Genomic DNA, 26,669 nt, shown 5'->3' on the forward strand with positions numbered 1-26,669 from the left:
TTTGTAAGGAAATAAAAAATATGAAACAACAACATGGTGGTATTATGACCAACAGAGCATCACATAGCGGGTTGCAATTGCTCGGCTCGGTTTTAATTTTGTTTTGACGTCACAGTGACCTTGACCTTGATCTAGTGGACCCAAAATGGGTGTGGCGTGTAGAACTCATTTAGTGGAGTTACATATGAAATTTCAAAGTTGAAGGTTGAGCACTTTGATTTAGAGCAAATGTTAAGTCTTTACTCGATGCGGACGAGCTGGCTATGACAATACTCGGGTTTTCTTCAAAAACGCAGAGCTAAAAATGTCTTGAAGACCAAGTCAGCTCATAAAGGCCAAATTATCAAGGGTTATGAGCACACGTATAATAATAATCAGACCCATCTCCGACACGCCTTTGGTGGTTGTTATGAATAATGCATTTTATCTTTCATTAATTGGGTTTTGCACATCAAAACAGTTTTCATTTTTTAATCAAGCAGTTCACAAAATTATCATTCATAATATATATCCTAACTAACCATCTCTTCAGAGGCCAACAACTGGTTAAACACACTCAGAAGGGTTCAAACCCACAGCATTTCGTTATTGCTGTCAAAGTGCAGTTCAAAGATGTAATATACAATTTACTGAACAGACATTGTGAGGTACAAGGCACACACACACATGCACTAGAAACACAGAACATACATAAAGAGGTATTAACCAAAATGTACACTTTATGTAAGTTGGTAGTGGTGACAAACAAATCTCCACAACAATCCAATGAGAGCTGATCATTTAATACAATAAAAGCCTTACCCCTTACATGCCCTTTCTTCTCTGTACTTGTAACCAGATGTGCGTGAAGATGTGTCCTTTTTTCTAACAGTGCGTTAGAACTTAAAGGTTCAGAGCAAGCTTCTTCGTCACCATAACCTTCATTACCTGTATTAAATAAAGCATTCTCCCGTCACTTTTGACAAGCATTCAATTTTGGCACTTTATCTTGTCTTTACCTCTTGCATTGCATTCCACTGATATACAGACAAGCTATTGACATTACCGCTGTTTCTGGGAATACCAGAAGTGCTGTATCACTACCATCTCAGTAAGCATATACCCTACATTTTTACATGATTTCTTGTATTCAGTGGGAATTGAACCCACAGCAGCCAGACACCCTGGTTAAGAAACGTAATGCTCTCAGGTATATGCAAGGTATAAGGATTGATAATTGGAAATGTTAAAACACTGTGAGGTACAAGGTACACACACACAGTAAAATGCTATTTACTCCACTGAACACATACAAACAGAGGTATCAATAGTCTATTGTAAAGGAAAACAAGGGCTGTTTGTAAAACATGCATGCCCCCCATACGGGCTGTCCGTTGTAGTGGCAGCCATTGTGTGAATACGATTTTTGTCACTGTGACCTTGACCTTTGACCTAGTGACCTGAAAATCAATAGTGGTCATCTGCGAGTCACGATCAATGTACCTATGAAGTGTCATGATCCTAGGCAAAAGCGTTCTTGAGTTATCATCCGAAAATCATTTTACTATTTCGGGTCACCGTGACCTTGACCTTCACCTTGTGACCTCAAAATCAATAGGGGTCATCTGCGAGTCATGATCAATCTACCTATGAAGTTTCATGATCCTAGGCATATGCGTTCTTGAGTTATCATCCAAAAACCATTTTACTATTTCGGGTCACCGTGACCTTGACCTTTGACCTAGTGACCTCAAAATCAATAGGGGTCATCTGCGAGTCATGATCAATCTACCAAATAAGTTTCATGATCCTAGGCGTATGCGTTCTTGAGTTATCATCCGGAAACCATTTTACTATTTCGGGTCACCGTGACCTTGACCTTTGACCTAGTGACCTCAAAATCAATAGGGGTCATCTGCGAGTCATGATCAATCTACCCATGAAGTTTCATGATCCTAGGCGTATGCGTTCTTGACTTATCATCCGGAAACCATTTTACTATTTCGGGTCACCGTGACCTTGACCTTTGACCTAGTGACCTTAAAATCAATAGGGGTCATCTGCAAGTCATGATCAATGTACCTATGAAGTTTCATGATCCTAGCCCCAAGCGTTTTTGAGTTATCATCCGGAAACCACCTGGTGGACGGACGATCGATCGACAGGCCGACCGACATGTGCAAAGCAATATACCCCCTCTTCTTCGTAGGGGGGCATAAAAATGAAACAACGACAGGTTATTAATGACCAAAAATGTCTTGATGGTCTGCCAAGTCAGCTCATAAGGCCATATTATCAAGGTCTATGAGCACATGTATTATAATAACAAGACCCACCTTTGACGCTTTAGCTTTTGGTGGTTGTTATGAATAAAATATTTTATCTTTCATTAATTGGGTTTTACTCATCGAAACAGTTTTCTTTTTTTTTATCAAGCAATTCACAAAATGATAATTCATAGGTCATATCCTTACTTACAGTCTCTTCAGAGGCCAACAACTGCTTGAACACACTCAGAAGGGTTCAAACCCACAGCATTTAGTTGTGGTAAAAAAGTACATTGATGCATTCCAAAGGTTCAATGTAGCATTAACTGTAAAGACATTGTGAGGTACGAGACACACACACACTAGAAACATAGTACAGACAGAAAAAGGTAATCACCAAAATGTAATTATTTAAGTACATTGTTAAGGGATCACAAATAAATATCCACAACAACCAAAAGAGAGCTGGTCATTTATTATCATACCAGCCTTATCCTTAAGCTTGCCCTTTCTTGTCTGTTTTTGAAACAAGATGTGCTTGTAGCTGAGTCCATTTCTGCAGTTAGAACTGGAAGGTTCAATGCCAGCTTCTTCGTCATCATCATCATTATCTGTATGAAATAAAGCACTCACTGTCAACAGTGACAAAGTATTTGTAGTTTCCTTTCATTTTTTTTACCTCTTGCACTGCATTTCATTGATTAACCAACACTCTATTTACGTTACCTCTGTTTCTGGGAATACAGGTAGTGCTATATTACTACCATCTTAAGTAAGCAGACACCCCTAGATTTTTACATAATTTTCTGTATTCAGTGGGACTCAAACCTACAGCAGCAAGAGACCCTGGTTAACAAACACACTGCTGTAATGTATATGCAATGTATAAGAATTGACATGTGGAAATTTTGAAAGGCTGTGAGGGTACCAGGCACACACACAAACAGTAGAAATGCTATGTACTCAACTGAACGCATACAGACAGAGGTATCCATAGTCTATTGTAAAAAACAAACAAATATGAATTAATGACATGGAGGAAGAGTAATGACCAGAAATGTCTTAAAGGTCTGAAAAGCCAGCTCATCAGGCCAAATTATCATGGCCTATGATCTCATTTATTATAATAATCAGACTCACCTCGACGCTTTGGCCTTTGATGCTGATTTTGGAACCAGGAATGCTTGAAGGAGACGTTTTCACCAATACTGGATGGCTATTTTTAGAATCAGTTCATTCTTTATCTGCAAAAAAGAAACTTCCCTTGTTAATGTATTTTTTTCTGACATAAATTAGGTTTTGCTCCTGAAAACAGTTTTTTTTTAAAGCATGCAGTACATAAACATTATCATAAATAAGTAATAACTGAATTAAACAACCTCCTCAGAGGCCAATACTGGTTTTAAGGCTTAAGTTGGGTTCATACCCACCGCATTCACTTATTGTGGTCCAAAAATGCAGTAATGCAATCAAAAGGTGTAATATAACATTTACTGTAAAGACATTGTGAGGTACAAGGCACACAAACACACACATTAGAAGCACATTACATAAGGATAGAGGTATTCACTGAATCTTTAAACTGAAAGGATTGATATCTGGAAATTTTGAAACGCTGTGAGGGTACCAGCAACACACACACGCAGTAGAATGCTATTACTCAACTGAATGCATACAGACAGAGGTATCCATAGTCTATTGTAAAGGTAACACAAATATGAATCAAAGACATGGAGGAAATAATGACCAGAAATGTCTTGAGGTCTGCCAAAGCCAGCTCATCAGGCCAAATTATCGTGATCTTTGACCTCATTAAATATTATATTCAGACCCACCTCTGTACTTTGGCTATTGGTGCTCATTTTGGAACCAGGAGAGCTTGAAGAGGAGTTGTTTTCAGCACAACTGGATGGCTCATTTCTAGAAACACTCCCATCGTCATCTGCCAGAAAAGAAACATCCCATGTAAATGAATTTTATCTTGAATCAATTGGATTTTGCACCTCCAAACTGTTTTTTACATTTTTTTTAAACAAGCAATTCATAAAAATATCATTCATAAGTCATAACTGAACTAACCAACCTTTTCAGAGGCCACCAACTGGTTGTACAGCCTAATAAGGGTTGAAACCCACAGGATTTAGTTATTGTGGTAAAAAAGTGCATTAATACAATCCAAGGTTTAATATAACATTTACGGTACAGACATTGTGAGGTTCGAGTCACATAAACACTAGAAACATAGTACATACAGATAGAGGTATTAAACAAATGTAATTCTTTAAGTAAGTTGGTAAGGGATCACAAACAAATCTGCACAACAACCAAAAGAGAGCTGGTCATTTATTATAATACCAGCCTTACCCTTTAAGCTTGCCCTTTCTTGTCTGTTCTTGAAACAAGATGTGCCTGTAGCCAAGTCCATTTCCGCACCGTCAGAACTCGATGGTTCAAAGCCAGCTTCTTCGTCATCATCATCATCATCATTATCTGTATGAAATAAAGCACTCATTGTCAACTGTGACAAAGTATTTGTATTTGCCTATCATTAAGTTTTTACCTCTTGCACTGCATTTCACTGATAAACAAAACATCTTACATGTATTTACAAAACCTCTGTTTCTGGGAATACCGGTAGTGATTATCACTACCATCTCAAGTAAGCAGACACCCCTAGATTTTTACATTATTTTCTGTATTCAGTGGGACTCAAACCCACAGCAGCCAGAGACCCTGGTTAACAAACACACTGCTGTAATGTATATGCAATGCATAAGAATTGACATATGGAAATTTTGAAACGCTGTGAGGTACCAGGCACACACACACACACACGCAGTAGAATGCTATGTACTCAACTGAACACATACAGACAGAGGTATCCATAGTCTATTGTAAAAAAAAACACAAATATAAATCAAAGACATGGAGGAAATAATGACCCGAAATGTCTTAAAGGTCTGAAAAGCCAGCTCATCAGGCCAAATTATCGTGATCTTTGATCTCATTTATTATAATAATCAGACTCACCTCTGACTCTTTGGCCTTGATGCTGATTTTGAAACCAGGAATGCTTGAAGGAGACGATTTCACCAATACTGGATGGCTCATTTTTAGAATCAGTTCAATCATTATCTGCAAAAAAAGAAACATCCCTTGTTAATGTATTTTTTCTGTAATTAATTGGGTTTTGCTCCTGCAAACGTTTTTTTTAAAGCATGCAGTTAATAAAAATTATCATAAATAAGTAATAACTGAATTAACAACCTCAGAGGCCAAGACTGGTTTTTAAGGCTTAAGTTGGGTTCATACCCACCGCATTTACTTATTGTGGTCCAAAAAAGCAGTAATGCAATTCAAAGTTGTAATATAACATTTACTGTTAAGACATTGTGAGGTACAAGGCACACAAACACACACTAGAAGCACATTACATACGGATAGAGGTATTGAAATCTTAACTGAAAGGATTGATATCTGGAAATTTTGAAACGCTGTGAGGTACTAGAAACACACACACACACACACAGTAGAGTGCTATGTACTCAACTGAACACATACATACAGAGGTATCCCATAGTCTATCGTAAAGGAAACAAATATATGACTTACAAACATGGAGCAAATAATGACCAGAAAGTCTTGAATGTTTGCAAAGCCAGCTCATCAGGCCAAATTGTCGTGATCTTTGACCTTATTTAATATTATAATCAGACCCACCTCTGACACTTTGGCCTTTGGTGCTCATTTTTAGGACCAGGAGAGCTTGAGGGGATGTTTTCAGCATACTGGAATGATGCTCTTTTCTAGAATAATGCCCGGTCAACATCTTCCAGAAAAGAAACATCTCATGTCAATGTATTGTATATTGAATCAATTGGATTTTGCACCTCCAAACAGATAAACATGTTTTTTTTAAGCAGTTCACAAAATTATTGTTCATAAGTTCATAACTGAAGTAACTACCTTTTCAGAGACCACCAACCGGTTGTACGACATAATAAGGATAACAACGCACAGCATTTAATCATTGTAATCAAAAAGTTCAGTAATGCACTCCAAAGGTGTAATATAACATTAACTGTTCACACATTGTGAGGTACGAGGCACACACACACTAGAAAACACACTAAATACAGATAGAGGTATTCACCAAAATGTAATTTTTTTAAGTAAGCTGATAAGGAATCACAAACAAATCTCCACAAAACCCGCAAAAGAGCTGATCATTTATTATAAAACCAGCCGTATCCCTTAAACTTTGCACTTTCTAGTCTGTTCTTGAAACAAGATGTGCCTCTGTAGATGAGTCCTTTTCGGCATTTTTAGAACTGGAAGGTTCAAAGCCAGCTTCTTGGAACTCATCATCATCATCATCATCATCATCATTATCTGTATGAAATAAAGCACTCTCTGTCAACTGTGACAAATTATTTGTATTTGGCTTTTAATGTGCTTTAGCTCTTGCACTTCATTTCACAGATATACATACACACCATTTACATTACCTCTGTTTCTGGGAATACTGGTAGTGCTTTATCACTACCATCTTAAGTAAGCATATACCCTACATTTACATGATTTTCTGTATTCAGTGGGACTCAAACCCAAAGCAGAAAGAACCCCTTGTTAACAAACACACTGCTGTATGTACATGTATATGCGATGTATGTGGAATGATATTCAGAAATATTAAAACGCTGTGAGGTACCAGACACATTTACTGTTAAGAAATTGTGAGGTACAAGGCACACAAACACACACTAGAAGCACATTACATACAGATAGAGGTATTGAAATCTTTAACTGAAAGGATTGATATCTGGACATTTTGAAACGCTGTGAGGGTACTAGAAACACCACACACACACACACAGTATAATTCTATGGACTCAACTGATCACATACAGACAGAGGTATCCATAGTCTATTGTAAGGTAACAAGTATATGAATTAACAAGAGATGTGTTGGCCAGAAACACAATGCCCCCTTCTGCGCCGCTTTGAAGCCATATATTTGAGCTTTGACCTTGAAGGATGACCTTGACCTTTCATCACTTAAAATGTGCAGCTCCATAAGAAACACATGCATGCCAAATATCAAGTTGCTATCTGAAGCGACATATATGTTATGAGCATTTTTCGAAACCTAAACGATTGGGTTCATATTGATAAAAAGTTTGCAAAATATGAAAGCAATATGTCAAGGGACATTGAAAATATTTGAGGGTGGTACGCAAACTTTAACATAGATATATCAATATTTGCATATTCTAGGTGAAAAAAGGGCCATTATTCTTACAAAATGGCTTGATACAGATGTCTGCTCTTGTTAATAGGGTGTTGTCATGTTGGTAAAGAAGTATGCAAATTATTAAGCAATATAACAAGGGACATAGAAAATATTTGGGGTGGTACGCAAACTTTAACATTTGCACACTCACGCTAACGTGACGCCGACGCCGGGGTGAGTAGGATAGTTCCACTATATATATTTCATACATAATAGTCGAGCTAAAAAGATTGTGGTTGGTGTTGATGAAAGATCAAAAGCTGTATCAATTAGATAAAAAATAATGAATGCCTTTTTCTGTGCAGTTCTTAGCTGCATCACACGCAAATCAATGACATAGTGTTGAATCGAAATACAATGTAAATGATCAAATAAAAGTCAACTGGCTAGACACGAAAGAATCTGTACATATTTGAAATATGTATACGCACATTCTTAAAAAAAACCTGGTTTAGATTTTGTTTACCACATTACAAGTAATTTTATACAGCAATATTCAACACTAGTTCCTCCTTTATAGTGACAATCAAGATGGTGATGTCCGTACGGAAACAGGTATTTTTCGCTGTTGTATGCCTGTTTGTTACTTTTGTTAAATTTGTAAATTTGTTCAATTTCCAGCCATATCAGAAAGAAGTGATTAGCGCTTATTTCCTATTAATGTTTGTGTTATACCTCAACTTAACTCACTTCCAACTTTCTTCTATGCGGAAGCAGTGATTTTAAGATTCGCGCTTGGAGTTTGTTACATTACCAGCAAAAATAGCCGTTTAAATCCATTTTATTTAAAAGTTAAAAAACTATCAAAGTAAAATAAACGGAAAACAGTCTGTATTATTTTACATATACCTATTGTCGTATTGTCCGCGGTCCGACGTCTTTCACCAGTTGTGCTATATCACTACCATCTTAAGTAAGCAAAGAACGTTTTTACATGATTTTCTGTTTTCAGTGGGACTCAAACCCACAGCAGAGACCCTGATTAACAAACACACTAAGGTGGTGCGGTGGTCGAGTGGTAACACTCTGGTCTACCATTCCAGAGGTCCCCAGTTCAATTCCCGGCCGGGGCACTGGAAATTTCAGAAATGCTTCAAGTGTTTCCCACCCAACTAGAGATGTACTGGTATGAAACCCAGGTAATTCTCACGTGTATTGGTGCTATACACTGAGCACGTAAAAGAACCAAGGGATCTATTCGCAAAGAGCTATGGTATCGCAACCGGATCCCTTGTATCCCAATACTGTCTCTTCTGCTTGCTGTCTCTTCAGCAAAAACCAAAGGACCCCATTAGAAATAAGTGGTTGCACTTTCATGGGATATCCTTGACTGCAAGGTCAAAAGAAATACATACTAGGTCACCATGGTGTAATGGATATGGTGTCTGCCTATCAACAGGGAGGTCACAAGTTCGATCCAAACAATGGGAGTGTTCTTTAGATTTTCCCCAAAGACACCAAGTACTGGTTCTAGGCCCAGGAAACGGACTCAAGAGCGTTTCAATAAGCCTGTGGCTTTCTATGCCATCAAGCTAAATTAAATAGGTTTAAACTAACAAACACACTACTGGAATATTTATGCAATTTTTAAGGATTGACATCTGGAAATGTTAATACGCTGTGAGGTACAAGGCAAACACACATGCAGAGTAATGCTATGTACTCAACTGATTACATACAGACAAAGGTATCCATAGTCTACCGTAAAGGTAACAAGAATATCAGTAAAAGACATGGAGCAAATAATGACCAGAAATGTCTTAAAGGTCAGCAAAGCCAGCTCATCAGGCCAAATTATCATGGTCGTTGATCTCACTTATTATAATCAAAGTACTGGCAGTACTGGTGTGACGATGCTTTTGAAGAGGATCGATATAAAACATCAATTTAAGTTTATCTATATCACCACAATTGTGTATGTTGATACGAACATTTGGGTACGATAAAAAATGTGGGTACTAAAATTTTGGGTACGAAAAAAAATTTGGTACGAAAAAATTTTGCGTACGAAACATTTTTGGTACGAAAAAAGTTTAGGGGTACGGGGAAGTAGTACTCGTGGGTAACTTGACCCATTGAGCGAAACTGGGAGGCGGGTCACATTCTTGTTCATTAAGTATGGCAATACATTCATGATGATTCTCGAAAGTAGGTATGAGCACATAGCCGGACCATGTGAGCTCAATCGTATGAGCACTTGACTATCCGAGTTCGCCCACGAACATATTGATAAGTTAACAAATAGCGAAATGACCTTATACATGTATATGCTGAAATCTAACAATCAAACGAAATATCAAACATGGTATGTACACTTAGGTGGTTGTGTAATTTCTGTTAGAATATCGTATTCTATATGTAAATTTTAAATGATTGTGCCCGCACTTGAGTTTGTTGCCTTGTTTGAGTCTATACGCGCCTAGGCTGCACCCAGTGTGTGTATTTGTGTTTTTCCAAGGTAATGAGTTACCTCCGCGCTGAGGCTGCATAATGTTGGGACCCGGAGTGTGTCCAGCACTCTTACCTAATAAGATTAGATTGACGACAGTTGTGACGAATTTTGAATGATAGCTGCAATTTCCAGCTATTTGTTTTGTACTGAAATACTTTTTAATTTTTTATATGGTCAAAAGCTGCGAGGGGGGGGGGGGGTGAGATTTTCTGTAAAAAAACAACTGTCAGGAATGGTGACCACAAAACATACAAAATATAACATTGCGCCGGAAGCGGGAATCGAACCGGTGTCGTAAAGGTGAAAAAGCGAACGTCCTTACCACTGCGTTAGCGGGACGGAAAATTACGCAAAAAAAAATTGTTTTATCTATATATATCATAGCAGTGCAGCGTTTACAATTTGCAGGTTTGAAATCGTTCGCATTCTTGAGTTGTGTGATGACGTAAAAAGTTAATTTTACATGTTTTTATTCGCAATTTATTTACTAAATCGAGAACAAATATCAAACAAAATAGAGAAAAATATATAGTTGTTTCATTGGTCCATAAAAATAAAATGGATGTAAAAATACTAATTTGAAATTAATGTTCTGATACACTTATTGAATCTGTTTCCCCAGGATATGCTGTTCTATTGATATTTACCTTTATCAACACGAACGACAACTCTGCTAGGAAAATGTTATCAATGAAAATCAACGAGCAATCTCCTACGCAGTGGCGAATGCCAAGGGAAGTAACTGAAAAATCGAATTATCTCAATCGGACTGGCTCGGTCTTTTACATAGGTCGCCATTGTGAAGATTTTTTTTACTGGTTATCAAACCTTGGACGCTGCTGTTCCAGCATCGTCAATAATCAGACGCCCCTCTAAGACTTTGACCTCTGGTGCTCTTTTGGAACCAGGAGAGTTTGAATGAAGAGTTCTTTTCAGCATATTGGATCAATTTGGATGGGTCATTTCTAGAATCACTCAATTCTTTATCTGCCATGTTACTGAATTGTATCGTTTATTAATTGAGTTCTGCTCCTGCAAACCGTTTTTTTAAATCAAGAAGTTCACAAAAGGATTATTCATAAGGCATAACTGAAGTAACCACCTTTTCAGAGGACACCGACTGGTTTTACCGCCTAATAAGGGTTTAAACCCACCAAATTCACAAAATTGTAAAACTTTAAGTTGATAAGGATTGACATCTTGACATGCTAATACACTGTGAGGTACCAGGCACACACACACACAGTAGAATGCTATGGACTCAACTGAATACATACAGACAGAGGTATCCATAGTCTATTGTAAAGGTAATAAAAAATATATGAATGAAATACATGGAAGAAAGACCAGAAATGTCTTAAAGGTCTGCAAAGCCAGCTCATCGGGCAAAATTTCATGATCTATGACCTCTTTTAATATAATATTCAGACAGACCACTGAAGCTTTGGCCTTTGGGCTCATTTTGGAACCAGGAGAGCTTGAAGAATTGTTTTCAGGAAATAATGATTGGCTCATTTCTAGAACCAACCCCATCATCATCTGCTAGTAAAGAAACACCCAAATATCAATATCAGTAGTAAAAACAATTACTTAGAAAGCTGTTTTCTAAGTTAATTCGTGTAACAGACCCTTTGAAAATTTGTTTTGCACTTTGATGAGCCAGGTTTGTTTTAACAACATATCTAACAAAAACAAGAGAGCCATCACAGCTCTATATGGCACATCTAAGGAACATGTCTAAAAACGTAAACTCTTCTTATTCCTATGCAATTATGTTTTCAAGACCTGACTATAATCAGTACAGCATAGACTTAACAGGCATTTGACTTAACAGGGATATAATTTTAAACCTGTGTGACAAATATTCAAAATTTTCAACTTGTATGCTTTCCGACCTAAGAATCTCAGATCATTATAATCTCACCATCCACTAAAGCTCACTTTGTAAAACATGTACTAGGTTAGTGTTAAGAAAAAAAAGCAGAAGCCAAATTACAGCGTTAAGATGATAACCCACATAACTCTGATAATTTTCTGGAAATATGAGTGTAGACGTTTATTTGTGTGTGTAACAAACAAAGAAAGAATGAAGAATATAATTATTATCATAAATGTATTAGTATCCACAAGAATCTTATTTAATAATCAATCAAACCGCATTTAAATAAAGTATTTTTCGCCTCAAATTCAGTGCTTCATTTAATGTTTGTTCATTTGATTTTTATTTATTTTCATGCATTGACACTAACAATATACAATGTGAGAGCCTTTCCTTACGAGGCCCAGGTCCTTGCAAGGAGGGTGTTGCCATACCCTCCCCCCCCCACCCAAGCTCCTCTCACCAATATTTTTTACGAATGTATTTGTCAAACAACGGAGTCTGGTGCTTTTTTGCTCTTTTCAAATACATGCTCTGCGATGTGTAAGTCATAGAGCGACGTACTTTTTTAAATAATGGATCAATACTTTCCCATTACACCGTATGTCACATTGTGCATTAATTCTGATATATTTTATTATTCTAAAATACTACATGTACTGAGTTGAACATCTATACTTAATTACTGCACGTGGTTTGTTGCAACATGCACAATTACCATGTGGGGAAATTAATTTTTTAACCCATAAAATTGTTAAAATTCGCAGAAATCGAATATTCTATTACCCCCATGTGGCATTTATGTCGATAACATTCAGAAGTAGGTACCTGTACACTGAAGTAGGTTCCGTGTGTTTTTTTTTAAGTATGGAATATTCATACGCTTATAGTAAAACGTGTTTTTTTTTTACATTCACCATTTTCTTTAACATTTTCAACTTAAATATCCAGCTGCATGATTTAATCGTGAGTTTTCGTTTTTGTGATCGGGAACACTAGAAAAGCATGTATGGGTTGGCATGTAAACCTCTTTAAAGTAACAGAATACTAAGGCTTAAATATTAACTTTAACACCGTCAACTAAGACTTAATTAATATCGTTATAGAGGGCATACATTTTTTTGTAACATAGATGTTTCTGAATTAAATATTTAAGGACATCTGTGCATTTGTCCAAGATCTTTTCTGGTTATATTTAAACTTAACTATTACATTTTCAATATGATGACAACCACAAAATTGAACATTTTTCATCGCTTTATAGACTACAGAACTACCGGTACTCCAGTGCAATGAGGTATCACAAGTTTGTGACAAACATTGGGGCGCTCTTCACACCATGAAGATTGAAATTTATGTTCTTATTTTCAGACTGGTGGTGGGGAATGCGTTCAATCTGACTGAGCAGTTGTTATTTTAATTTGTCAAAGGCACTCATGGGTAGTACTTATACCAAATTTCACCGAAAATGTAAGATTGTTTAACACATCGCGTCATTTTCAAAAAATATTTTTTGAGCAACACACAATGTTGGTATTTAAAACTCACTTGTTTACATATGGCAACGAATCCAAAACAAGAGCACCGCATAACCGGTGCCACGCTTGGCTACGGGTGAAGTTTTGAATAAATGAAAGGTTGTCAGATTATATCTTTTTTAAAGGTCACAGTGACCTTGACCTTTGACCTAGTGACCCAAAAATGAGTGGCGTGTATAACTCATCAAGGTGCATCTACATATGAAGTTTCAAAGTTGTAGGTGGAAGCAATTTGATTTTAGAGCCAATGTTCAAAACCTTAACAAAATGTTAAGGTTTTAGCACGACGTGGACGGCGGATGGCAGACGACACGACAAGCTGGCTATGACAATACCTCGGGTTTTCTCCGAAAATGCCGAGCTAAAAACAGGAACTGGTAACTGGCTTGTTGTGAAAACAACAGAGGTTTAACACTTTATAAATTACCGGATAGTAAGTCAGATGATAATGGATTTCACAGTTGGCATCTTTAATTTTTTTGTTGGCAATGTCCGACATGCAACGAACTTTAGCCATGTCTGATTTAGGGAGTGAAAACATCACATCTGATTCACTCCGATCTTGCCCAAGGCTTGCTAAAGAAAAGCGTACAGTTTATATAGTATTGACAGACCTGTACGCTGAAGCTGACCCCATATCAAAAGTCAACCAGAGTCGTAACATATTAATGTCATGCTATAAATCAAAGACAATTCATTTTCTTGGATACTTTCTACATATATTGGTGAATGAATATAAATTACTGCATGGAGGCATATTTTAAGGTACAAATGTTTCAAATGCATCTTACAATAGATGAAAATAACTATCATCAGCCTGAAATTCACAATTTTGACGCCATTGTCGCTTTGTCACGTAACGAGTTTTCATTTGGATACGTTTAGATCGACCTTGTAATTTTTTCTGAAATGGTAAACATTACATTCGTTTTCTGATATTTATTATTTGTGAATAACAACTTATGTCTGGTGGATTAAAGTACTGATTTCAAAGTGAATCAGGTAATTTTAAATATTTTACTTTTGAGTTTGAATTTACACTACAATTTGTTAAAGCGGGTATTTACGTTTTTTTATATGTGTTTAATTGTAATATACTGATAAAATATGTGACAATAACACAAAATAGGTAAGACAAATTATACATTAAAGCCGAATTTCATAAAATGCAGCAAAGACAATAAGCGCCCCGAGCAGATTGTGACGTACATATTTTCCTAAAATAACCGAAGCATTCGTCTTTGTATTAGGATCGGAGTTAGTGTTCGTGTGTAGTATGAATAGATATCGTTGCAGGAATTCAAATAAACCGTTAAACTTAAGTTTAGATTCACATCGTCGTACATGTCTGGTATACATGCTGGTGAATTCGGCTGTACAGCCGTTTTCAATTTCAGGATTAAATATCTGGCTTAGTTCGCATTTTTCGACACATGTTCTTCTTAACTTTTTTTAAAATTTATATTGAAATATATATATAATAAGTTTTTTTAAACATTTTATATAAATTCATAAATATTTGACAAAATCGTATATACCCGCTTTAACAAAACAAGCAAGAATAATTCAAAATACCGGGAAATGTCTATCTGAATTTGAAAACACTTGAGCACATGGTATATTACTAAAAATAGAAATAACGTCATATGACCGTGAAATCTCGGGAGATTCACCAGAGCTCTAGATAAAGGCCGAACAGCCGGAAATACGCCTTTTTCATGAAGAGTTACGCATTTATTTTTATAAACTGGACGTACAATTACGACATTAATATCTGTTTTACGCATTTACGAAAACAATCTGGCCGTACCGATACGTCTGCGAGGCTTATTTGTTGGTCTCTAACCTAACGGCGCTTTTCGTTAATTTAAATTTCCGAAAAGTTGTAGACTTGGTTCATATATTAATGCCTATTCTGTCGCGTGATTTCCTGTAACTTATAAATCCGTCAAAAACAATATGTCTGCGCGCAATGTAATGCTGGTTTAACCGAAAGGAGTTCAAAACAACACTTTGTTGTCATATAATGACTACATACGGTGTCGTCTAATCATCCTGACATTAAATCTGTAAACCCAGAAAAAGACATTGTCGCTCCAATATTAAACGATTTGATTGCATCGGTGGCTTTAATCGTTAGAAAACACGATGGGAAACGGAGGAGACAGTGAAATAAGTGTTCATTTACTTAGCTTACTAGGTGGCTTGTGTTTTCTTGTCAAGAAAAATGAAGAAATAGTATTAGTCATGAGTTTTAATGTGTAGTTGTATTTGCATCATAATTCAGAATGGAAAACCTTATACAGTAACTGTTTAAGAAGCTACATATATTTACTATAATTGATGCAAATGTTTCTGTAAAGTCAGTTATACACCCTTCAATATTCAAGAACACGGGTAGTACAGTACTACCTGTATTTTTGGATATGGTAGTACAGGTACTAATTGATTTTAAGCGTTACTCCTTTTCTTTCTGTCAGTGGCAGTACCGTTACTAATTTCACAAATCCTTATCTGGAGCTCTGGATTCACATTTGGAAAATGTCTGTTGCATCACTGTTTTTCTCGATATGTTGAGCAGAGAATAATTTTTAAATGTTTAAGATAGTATTTTGTGAAAGAATATATCAGTTAAATGTGAAAAATGTGGATCTTTCTGATAATGTGGTTGATTTGGGCCAATAACTGCTTTTAAAAGCTGTTTTGGACCGGTCTTTGTTAACTGTCAACTTTACGGGAATTTCTGGTTGACTTTCCTTATGGGTTTGATCTATATCTTTAAAGTCGCGCCAGTCAAAATTAATAAAATGCGAAAATCCTAAGTTATGGTACCCAGAACTAGCCCAAGGCTTAAGGACATATCACTTCCTGAAATGGTCAAAGTGGGTGGGGTAATGTTAAAAAATAATTCCTTATAAAAGCATTCTATATTAAGTTTGGAGCTATATGCATAATTAAAATAGCATATACTTCAGTGATACATGAACCAGTTGTAATGAAATCTTTCAAAAAGAGTAAATAATCACATATTTTCACCTTTAAAACCACTTTCTTCCTGGGCGACCAAAATTTTCTTCATAAATTCACTGTTACCAGCTGGAACATACATTTATGTAGAACAAAGTGTTAGAGTATTATTAAATTTAACACACTAGAAACACTGAAAGAAACATTCTTTTTTGTAAGAAAAAATGTAAACAACTGAACGTATAAAAACTAGCGCGAAACGACTGTCCTGTTTATTTCTTGTAAGAATTGCAGTAAATAATGATCGATTAAAGTAAGGAGAAAATCTACTAAATGACGAGTAATTAACTGTTATTTATTATTATATAAAAACACGATGTCATTATTTATTTCTTTTATGTTAAGAAAAAATACTGTTGAAAATAACTGTGTGCTCGTAACTCACCTAAACCAGTTGCTGACCGATTCACCGAGGTCCTCTCTATATAGACGAGTTAATTGTTATTGTTTACATTCGGGATTTTCCGCGCATGCGCACTGACTGGTTGGCAAAAACACTGGTTACAGTAACGTAAAACATGTATAAAGGGCTTTTGTTTAGTCAATAAATTGATAATAAAAACGAAATAAACATTAAAACCCTTTTAAAAAAGTGCAAGTATAGCATATTTAGTACCAAATAAATGTATATTCACAAATAAAATTTCCTCTTCATAAAAATACGAAGTAGTTATTAGCATATAGTAAACGTGATCGGAAGATTTAATACTGACAATTCCGCAAAACAAAATAATACATTATCCGTAATCCGTCCAAGTATAGGTCCCTGGGTTTATGACACCATGTTTTCTTTGTAATTGTCTGGACAGTATCCGATCATAACGAGATAATCGGTTAGTGATAACAAAGGTGCAATTAAACACCGGGATATAAATGCTGCTACAAAGAGTGCCTAAATTAGTGTGAACAATTAAATAAAACAATTACATTAAACAATATAATTTATTGAATGTGTAAGAAGGTAAGTTTTTCCAGACATATAAGGTTCAAATCAGTTACCCTATAAGTCGCGTACATACAATTGACCTATTCGTCGTTTGTTTTTATCCTTATTTGTTTTCGTTCATTAAATTTAATTTATTCTGAAAGAATTTCAATTTCTGAGCATTTTTTAACTAAAAATGGTCGCGAGGAAGTGCCAAGAATAGAGAGATTTTTGTTTAACCACATACCGAACTCTTAGATTGTGTTCCACTCCCGAGTTCGTTGTCAGTAAAAACAAATAATAATAACAACAATGTAATCGTTCCAAAGATGCATTTCCTTGCATGCTAATGTTTTATTCAGACATAATTAGTAAAATTATATTTGATATTGTGCATGATTATCATTAAAAACGAAGATTTCGTCAACCTTCTCTATATGCGCTTATATAAATTCCACCTCTTTTGCCAACCAGTGGGCGGAGACTAAACTTTGCAGGTGCGTGTGACGTCACGCGTTAACTCGTCTATAGGGAGTAACGATAGATAAGGGGAGGTAACCAATCTACTCGGTAAATAGGTCAGTAACTGGTTTCCAGATTTATCTGCGCGCGCTCGTTTTCGAAACGGGAACCAAAAAAGCTTCTGAGATGGATGTCAAGTGTGTGGGGTCACACTCTGACACACAAACCAGTACTACAACGTTATACCGAGGTACCCGTAGAAACGAGCGGAAATTGTGTACAATGGTTTTTACAAGCGGTTGGCGAGGTACACGTACCGAGGTCTAGGGAAAAGTACCTCGCTATTTTTTGGTACCTCGAAGTGTGGCTGTGTACTTCTATGAAGTACCTCGATGTGTGATATAAACCAACACACACACACACACACACACGAGCACGCACACACGAGCACGCACACACGAGCACGCACACACACGCAGCCGCGCACACACAAACCATACACAAACACGCACACACACGCGCACACACACCCACGCGCGCATTCACATACATACCTGAACCGGCACGCACACTCCTTTCCACGAACATGCACAACACACGCGCATAACACACGCGCGCACCACGCGCGCACACACACGCACACACAAACACACAACCACACGCACCGAACCACCCTCCGCACACAATTTAGTAGTTTTTGTATTGGTATAGTTTTATTAATATAAGTTACCAATCTACGGTGTTACATACATACTTTTATACTCAGATCACTATTTCAATTATTTTGTGCATTTCCAGTGTACGGAAGTGCGCTTCTGTGTGTCTCTATTGGAGACAAATCGTTTATTGTTGTTTTCTCCTCACTTTTATGATTATTTCTGTTTGCTATTACTTTTTATGGACTATTCAGCTGTTTGTATCCATAATTTTAGTTTTCTTTTTTCGTTTGTATGTAATGATATCTTATGTCTTAGAATAGAAACCAACTGGACATTTTTTTAAATGGGACCAACTGGACAAGCATACACAAATTATCATTTACACACCCTCCACTTCTTTAAATGATTAAGATATGTACTTTAAATGTATAAGGGCTAAACAATAAAGACAAACGCATACAAATCTTCAAATGGTTAGACGAAAAAAAAAGTAGTATAATCCTATTACAAGAAAGTCACTTGACACATACTTTAACACAAACCTTAAAAAATGTATGGGACGGAGACATCTATCTTAGTGGTCAACATTCTAATAAACAAGGGGTTGCCTTTCTGATAAAAAATAATATTGGGATCACAGTCGATAATTTTAACGAAATAATAATTGGCAGACAAGCGAGTATAGATATCAAAATACACGAAACACAATTAACATTAATCAACGTTTACGGCCCTAACATAGATGATTCCACTTTTTACGAAACATTACAATCCTTCATAAATAATAACCAAGATAAAAACATTATATTCGGTGGTGATTTCAATACTGTTCTTAACCCATTATTAGATAAAAAGAAGGACAACCTTTATTCTCATCCTAAAAATAGAAATAATTTAAATAACATAATTGAAAACTACAATATGATAGACATCTGGCGTACAATATATCCAGACGAAGGCAAATTCACCTAGCACTCAAACACAAAACCAACAATATTTTGTAGATTAGACTATTTTTTAATATCTGAGTCTCTTTGCAACATTATTGACACATGTAACATAAAACCAGGATTTATGAATGACCACTCTCTAGTTGAACTTAAACTGCACACTATACAGCCTGAAAGAGGCCCAGGACACTTTAAAATTAACAACAGCATCTTATTAGATACACAATATCAAACACAAATAAAACAGGAAATATTAAATACAGTTCAACATAATAAAGATGCAAACCCAAACACCTTATGGGAAGTAATAAAAGGAAATATACGTAACACAACAATTATATACACATCATATTAACAAAAAGAAACACACAAACTTGAAACTGAAACCATCAAAACCATTGAAACCCTTGAAAAACAATTGCATCAAACAAACACAAATGATACCACCGACATTGAAAATGAAATAACATTAAAAAAAAAAAAAACTAGATGAAATCTATCATACACATCTCAATGGAATAATACTAAGAGCGCGTGCACAGCATGTTGAACACAATGAAAAAAAATACAAAATACTTCGCAAACATTGAAAAACGTAGAAGTGAACAAAAACTGTACACGAATTAGAAGTCAATAACAAAGATGTAACACACAGAACTCAAATACTAGAAGAACAACGTTTATTTTGCGAAACCCTCTATAAACAAAAAAATGTTGAAAATAACACTCTTTTTAAAAATACACATCACGCTTTAAATCAAGAAGAAAAACTATTGTGTTACGGATTACTAAATGAATATGAATGTGGATTAGCACATAAAGAAATGCAAAATAACAAAAGTCCAGGATCTGATTGCATCACCATTGAGTTTTATAAAATATTTTGGAATGATATCAAAACACATTTAATTAAATCACTAAACTATTCATATAATAATGAAAGCCTTACTACGCTTCAAAAACAAGGTATAATATCACGCATTCCAAAACCTGGAAAAAAACTTAGAATCCTTATCGAACTGGCGCCCAATTAGTTTACTAAACAATGATTATAAAATCGCAACTAAAAGTATAGCAAACAGAATAAAAAAATATTACCATCAATCATTTCAAAATCTCAATCTGGTTTCATAAAAGGGCGTTACATTGGTGAAAACGTTCGTCTTATCCAAGAATGCATAAACTATTTCAACAATTCAAATGATCCTGGTCTAATATTCTTTGCAGATTTCGAAAAGGCATTAGATTCGCTTGATCATTCATTTATGTTCTCTTGCTTAAAAAATATGAACTTTGGTGAAAGTCTCATTCAATGGGTCAAACTATTCTATACCGATATTAACAGTTTAATCATTAACAATGGCTTCTTTTCAAACCGTTTTAACATCGAACGAGGGGTTCGACAAGGATGTCCACTCTCATCATCGCTATTTATTATTTGCATCGAGTATCTATCACGTCACATCCAATCAAATAAACACATAAAAGGCATATCACTAGAACCTGACGAATCAAACAGTCCCTATTTGCTGACGATGTAACTTATTTTTTAAACGACAATTACGATTCATTCCATAACCTAAAAGAATCGCTAACCCTTTACGGAATGACATCGGGTCTTAAACTAAACAAAAGTAAATGTGCTGTGCTACGAGTAGGTAAATTAAAACAAAGTAATGTCCAATATAAAAAGAAATGAAATTTCATTGGACATCCGATGAAGCCACAACGTTAGGAATTACTTTCACAAATAATGAAAAGGATACAGTTCTTAAAAACATACTTCCTAAATTACAGAATTTTAAAAACTGCTTAAAATCATGGCATCACCGTAAACTTACACTAATCGGACAAAACACAGTATTGAAAACGTTTGCACTTCCTAAACGAATTTATGTATTAACAGTCCTCCTAAATCCACCAAATGATGTTATTAACGATATAAAATTTCATATGGGACGGTAAGCCTGATAAAATAAAACAAACTCAGATAATTCAATCTATAGAAAATGGAGGTATCCAATTAACGAACATTGACTCATTCTTGAATGCAATCACATGCAGCTGGGTAAAAAGATACCTAGATAATACCAATACGAGTAAATTGAAATTATTATACCAGAAAATCCTAAAAAAATATGGTGACTCTTTACTCTTTGAATGTAACATCAACAATACTATCTTACATGAAATTGCAAACGCAAACATATTTCTGTCTGATGTTCTATCAGCATGGATTGATGTAACTCATAATCTAGAAACCCAAAACAGCAGTAAAACTATTTAAGTTTGGAGCTATATGCATAATTAAAATAGCATATACTTCAGTGATACATGAACCAGTTGTAATGAAATCTTTCAAAAAGAGTAAATAATCACATATTTTCACCTTTAAAACCACTTTCTTCAAAAACAAGGTATAATATCACGCATTCCAAAACCTGGAAAAAAACTTAGAATCCTTATCGAACTGGCGCCCAATTAGTTTACTAAACAATGATTATAAAATCGCAACTAAAAGTATAGCAAACAGAATAAAAAAATATTACCATCAATCATTTCAAAATCTCAATCTGGTTTCATAAAAGGGCGTTACATTGGTGAAAACGTTCGTCTTATCCAAGAATGCATAAACTATTTCAACAATTCAAATGATCCTGGTCTAATATTCTTTGCAGATTTCGAAAAGGCATTAGATTCGCTTGATCATTCATTTATGTTCTCTTGCTTAAAAAATATGAACTTTGGTGAAAGTCTCATTCAATGGGTCAAACTATTCTATACCGATATTAACAGTTTAATCATTAACAATGGCTTCTTTTCAAACCGTTTTAACATCGAACGAGGGGTTCGACAAGGATGTCCACTCTCATCATCGCTATTTATTATTTGCATCGAGTATCTATCACGTCACATCCAATCAAATAAACACATAAAAGGCATATCACTAGAACCTGACGAATCAAACAGTCCCTATTTGCTGACGATGTAACTTATTTTTTAAACGACAATTACGATTCATTCCATAACCTAAAAGAATCGCTAACCCTTTACGGAATGACATCGGGTCTTAAACTAAACAAAAGTAAATGTGCTGTGCTACGAGTAGGTAAATTAAAACAAAGTAATGTCCAATATAAAAAGAAATGAAATTTCATTGGACATCCGATGAAGCCACAACGTTAGGAATTACTTTCACAAATAATGAAAAGGATACAGTTCTTAAAAACATACTTCCTAAATTACAGAATTTTAAAAACTGCTTAAAATCATGGCATCACCGTAAACTTACACTAATCGGACAAAACACAGTATTGAAAACGTTTGCACTTCCTAAACTAATTTATGTATTAACAGTCCTCCTAAATCCACCAAATGATGTTATTAACGATATAAAATTTCATATGGGACGGTAAGCCTGATAAAATAAAACAAACTCAGATAATTCAATCTATAGAAAATGGAGGTATCCAATTAACGAACATTGACTCATTCTTGAATGCAATCACATGCAGCTGGGTAAAAAGATACCTAGATAATACCAATACGAGTAAATTGAAATTATTATACCAGAAAATCCTAAAAAAATATGGTGACTCTTTACTCTTTGAATGTAACATCAACAATACTATCTTACATGAAATTGCAAACGCAAACATATTTCTGTCTGATGTTCTATCAGCATGGATTGATGTAACTCATAATCTAGAAACCCAAAACAGCAGTAAAACTATTTAATGGAACAATAAAGACATAACTTCAAACAAGAAAACGTTTTTCTATAAAGATTGGTTTGAACGAAGCATTAGATATGTCGACGAATTATATGACTACAGAATTAAGGATTTCTACTCTTTTGATAATATATGCTACATATACGGAATACCTTCAAATAATTTTCTGAAATACTACACACTAATCAAAAGCATACCCATACATATTAAATCTGAAATCAATACAAATAATACACCATGTACTCAAACAACTTTTGTTGAAAACATACTTGGAAGAAAAAAAACCAAATAAAATATTTTACACACTACAAATTAAAAACCCTACAGAAAACTCCAAAATCCAAAATAAATGGCAAATCCTTTTTGGAGAAAATGAACTTAATTGGAAACACATATTTACCATGTCATATAAAGCAACTATTGAAAACACACTGAGAAAATTTCAATATAAATACTTCCATAGAATTATAGCTACACATAAATATCTCTTTAAATGCAAATTATCTAACTCAAATATGTGTGACTTCTGCAGTGAAAACATTGAAAGTATAGAACATCTTTTTTGGGAGTGCAAATACATCCAGCCTATGCGGAATCAAGTAATATCTTTTCTCGAATAAACGTTAAACTATCTTTCTTAAATGTAAGTTTCGGAATAAACTCATTGAAATCAATAGACTGTAATAATATTGTGAATTTTATGGATATATTGATGAAATATTTTATCTTAAACATGAAGTACAAAAAAAACAATTACCAAATTTTTATTGTTTTGTCCATAGTCTTAAACTAAAAATCCAGATTGAGAAAGAAATAGCCCTCAGAAATGACACATTACAAATCTTTGAACAAAAACGGAATCGGATTAAATTCTCATAATGTTTTGTCCACTTATATACATTTCACTCTTATGTTAGTTTATCTCTCTAAAATAGTTTTGTTTATTTTTTTTATTTTTTTATTTTTCAATCCGACAAGACCATTGTGAATATACAACAAAACACACAAGTCCAGTATGCTTTCTTCCGCTTGAATACAACTCATAATTTTTCATAACTATTCCTCTGTTGTTCTTTTCTTTTTTCTCTAAAAAATATATCTATTAGCATATCTTGCATAACATGTCTGAACTTTATTGCTTGGTACAATCACTATGCTGTATGATCATATACATGTTTACATTGTATGTATGATATTTAATTAAAAAAAATTAAAACACTTATCAATCAAAATATTAATCGAACAACACTTTTTAGTCTGTTTTAAAATCCTATAAGTCTTAACAGCAAATGAGCGAGTTAAGCAATTGATGCTGCAAAATTTAATTGAATACGACTTTATACCGAGCGCTACAAACGTGCCAAAACATTTCGCAACTTTAACGATCGGACAAACGTCATTCGGCGGGTCTTGGTGAGCTCTACAAACGTGCCATGTCGCCGGTCTTCCCAGTAACGTCGTTGACGTAGAAGATGACGTCAAAGTTGCATCTTCTAGCGTAAGCGGCACGGCCATATGACGTCCTATAACGGCCAAAACAGCGTCATTTGACAGGTCTCGGTGAGCGGTAATAACGTGCCAAATTTCGCGACTATATTCAAAGGCGTTTGCGAACGGCGCCCGTTTAACGCTTACATTTAGACCTCCATAGTGACGTCATCGGCTCGCATTCCTTATAATGGGAGCGGCTCTGCGGTTGCTGGAGGCAATGTATTAGACCGATAGTCACGAAACTTGGCACACTTGTTCGTCTCAATGTGCCGAGCATGTCGGAAGTGTCGCCGAGTCTCCCAGTGTCGTAATTGACGTTTAAACGGGCGTCAAAGTGGAAACTTATAACGTCAGGGGCACGTCCATATAATGCCCTATAACGACCGGACCAACGTCATTCGGCGGATCTCGGTGAGCTCTACAACGTACCATGTCGCCGGTCTTCCCAGTAACGTCATTGACGTTAAAGATGACGTCAAAGCTTCTGAGGTAAGCGGCACGGCCATATGACGTCCTATAACGGCCAAACCAGCGTCATTCGACGGGTGTCGGTGAGCGCTACAAACGTGCCAAGTTTCGCGACTATAGTTAAAGGCGTTTGCGATCGGCTTCTGTTGAACGCTTACATGTAGACCTCCATAGTGACGTCATCGGCTGGCATTCCTTGTAATGGGAGCGGTTCTGCGGTTGCTGGAGGAAAAGTATTAGGCCGATAGTCACGAAACTTGGCACTCTTGTTCGTCTCAATGTGCCGAGCATGTCGGAAGTGTCGCCGAGCCTCCCAGTGAGGTCATTGACGTTTAAACGGGCGTCAAAAAGCGAGTTATGACGTAAGCGGCACGTTCATATGATGTCCTATAACGACCGGACCAACGTCATTCGGCGGATCTTGGTGAGCTCTACAAACGTGCCATGTCGCCGGTCTTTCCAGTAACGTCATTGACTTTAAAGATGACGTCAAAGTTGCAGCTTCTGACGTAAGCGGCACGGCCATATGACGACCTATAACGGCCCAAACAGCGTCATTCGACGGGCCTCGGTGAGCGCTACAGACGTGCCAAATTTCGCGACTATATTCAAAGGCGTTTGCGAGCGGTGCCCGTTCAACGCTTACGTGTAGACCTCCATAGTGACGTCATCGGCTGGCATTCCAAATAATTGGAGCGGTTCTGCGGTTGCCGGAGGCAAAGTATTAAACCGATAGTCACTAAACTTGGCACACTTGTTCGTCTCAATGTGCCGATCATGTCGGAGGTGTCGCCGAGCCTCCCAGTGACGTCATTGACGTTTAAACGGGCGTCAAAGTAGCAACTTATGACGTCAGCGGCACGTCCATATGATGTTCTTTAACAACCGGACCAACGTCATTCGGCGGGTCTCGGTAAGCCTTACAAACGTGCCACGTCGCCGGTCTTCCCAGTAACGTCATTGACGTTAAAGATGACGTCAAAGTTGCAGCTTCTGACGTAAGCGGCACGGCCATATGACGTCCTATAACGGCCAAAACAGCGTCATTCGACGGGTGTCTGTGAGCGCTACAAATGTGTCAAATTTCGCGACTATATTCAAAGGCGTTTGCGAGCGGCGCCCGTTTAACGCTTACGTGTAGACCTCCATAGTGACGTCGTCGGCTGGCATTCCTTATAATGGGAGCGGTTCTGCGGTTGCCGGAGGCAAAATATTAGGCCGATAGTCACGAAACTTGGCACATTTGTTTGTCTTAATGTGCCGATCATGTCGGAAGTGTCTTCGAGCCTCCCAGTGACGTCATTGACGTTAAAACGGGCATCAAAGTGGCAACTTATGACGTCAGCGGCACGTCCATATGATGTCCTATAACGACCGGACCAACGTCATTCGGCGGGTCTTGGTGAGCTCTACAAACGTGCAATGTCGCCGGTCTTCCCAGTAACGTTATTGACGTTAAAAATGACGTCAAAATTGCTTCTTCTGACTTAAGCGGCACGGCCAGATGACGTCATATGACGGCCAAAATAGCGTCATTCGACGGGT

The 26,669-nt window shown here is 36.3% G+C and overlaps 2 protein-coding genes and 1 long non-coding RNA gene across 6 annotated transcripts in view; 1 reads left to right on the forward strand and 2 right to left on the reverse strand.

The window, feature by feature from the left end:
• The window catches only part of LOC127867884 (insulinoma-associated protein 1a-like), a 499,447-nt gene that overhangs the window by 150,421 nt on the left and 322,357 nt on the right, over positions 1-26,669 (forward strand). The gene's annotated exons all lie outside the window — the stretch shown is intronic.
• LOC127867899 (uncharacterized) overlaps positions 1-26,669 on the reverse strand; it is a 110,105-nt gene that overhangs the window by 20,200 nt on the left and 63,236 nt on the right. The window lies entirely within an intron of this gene.
• On the reverse strand, positions 482-21,838 carry LOC127867889 (uncharacterized). 3 transcript variants are annotated; one of them, XM_052409405.1, is made up of 6 exons: positions 21,821-21,838; positions 5,277-5,381; positions 4,611-4,736; positions 4,082-4,188; positions 2,732-2,857; positions 482-927 (listed from the first exon to the last, which is right to left on the reverse strand). In XM_052409405.1, exons 3-6 carry the CDS (start codon positions 4,669-4,671, stop codon positions 883-885), a joined length of 339 nt encoding a protein of 112 aa, XP_052265365.1. In that variant the 5' UTR covers positions 4,672-4,736; positions 5,277-5,381; positions 21,821-21,838; the 3' UTR covers positions 482-882. The 3 variants fall into 3 exon arrangements, with proteins under 3 accessions (XP_052265365.1, XP_052265363.1, XP_052265364.1); XM_052409403.1 differs by lacking the exon at positions 21,821-21,838 and adding an exon at positions 16,445-16,499; XM_052409404.1 differs by lacking the exon at positions 21,821-21,838 and adding an exon at positions 5,967-6,045.

This window comes from Dreissena polymorpha, chromosome 2 (assembly GCF_020536995.1).
Source record: "Dreissena polymorpha isolate Duluth1 chromosome 2, UMN_Dpol_1.0, whole genome shotgun sequence".
In the NCBI taxonomy this organism is placed as follows: domain Eukaryota; kingdom Metazoa; phylum Mollusca; class Bivalvia; order Myida; family Dreissenidae; genus Dreissena; species Dreissena polymorpha.

Bases quoted from the DNA above. Each gene is read 5' to 3' on its own strand.
- LOC127867889 (XM_052409405.1), bottom strand. From the start codon at position 4,671: ATGGACTTGGCTACAGGCACATCTTGTTTCAAGAACAGACAAGAAAGG. The intron at 4,189-4,610 runs GTAAGGCTGGTA...CTTTTCTGGCAG, and splicing joins AGAAAGGGCAAGCTTAAAGG to ATGACGATGGGAGTGTTTCT. The intron at 2,858-4,081 runs GTGGGTCTGAAT...TATTTCATACAG, and splicing joins CCAATAGCCAAAGTACAGAG to ATAATGATGATGATGACGAA.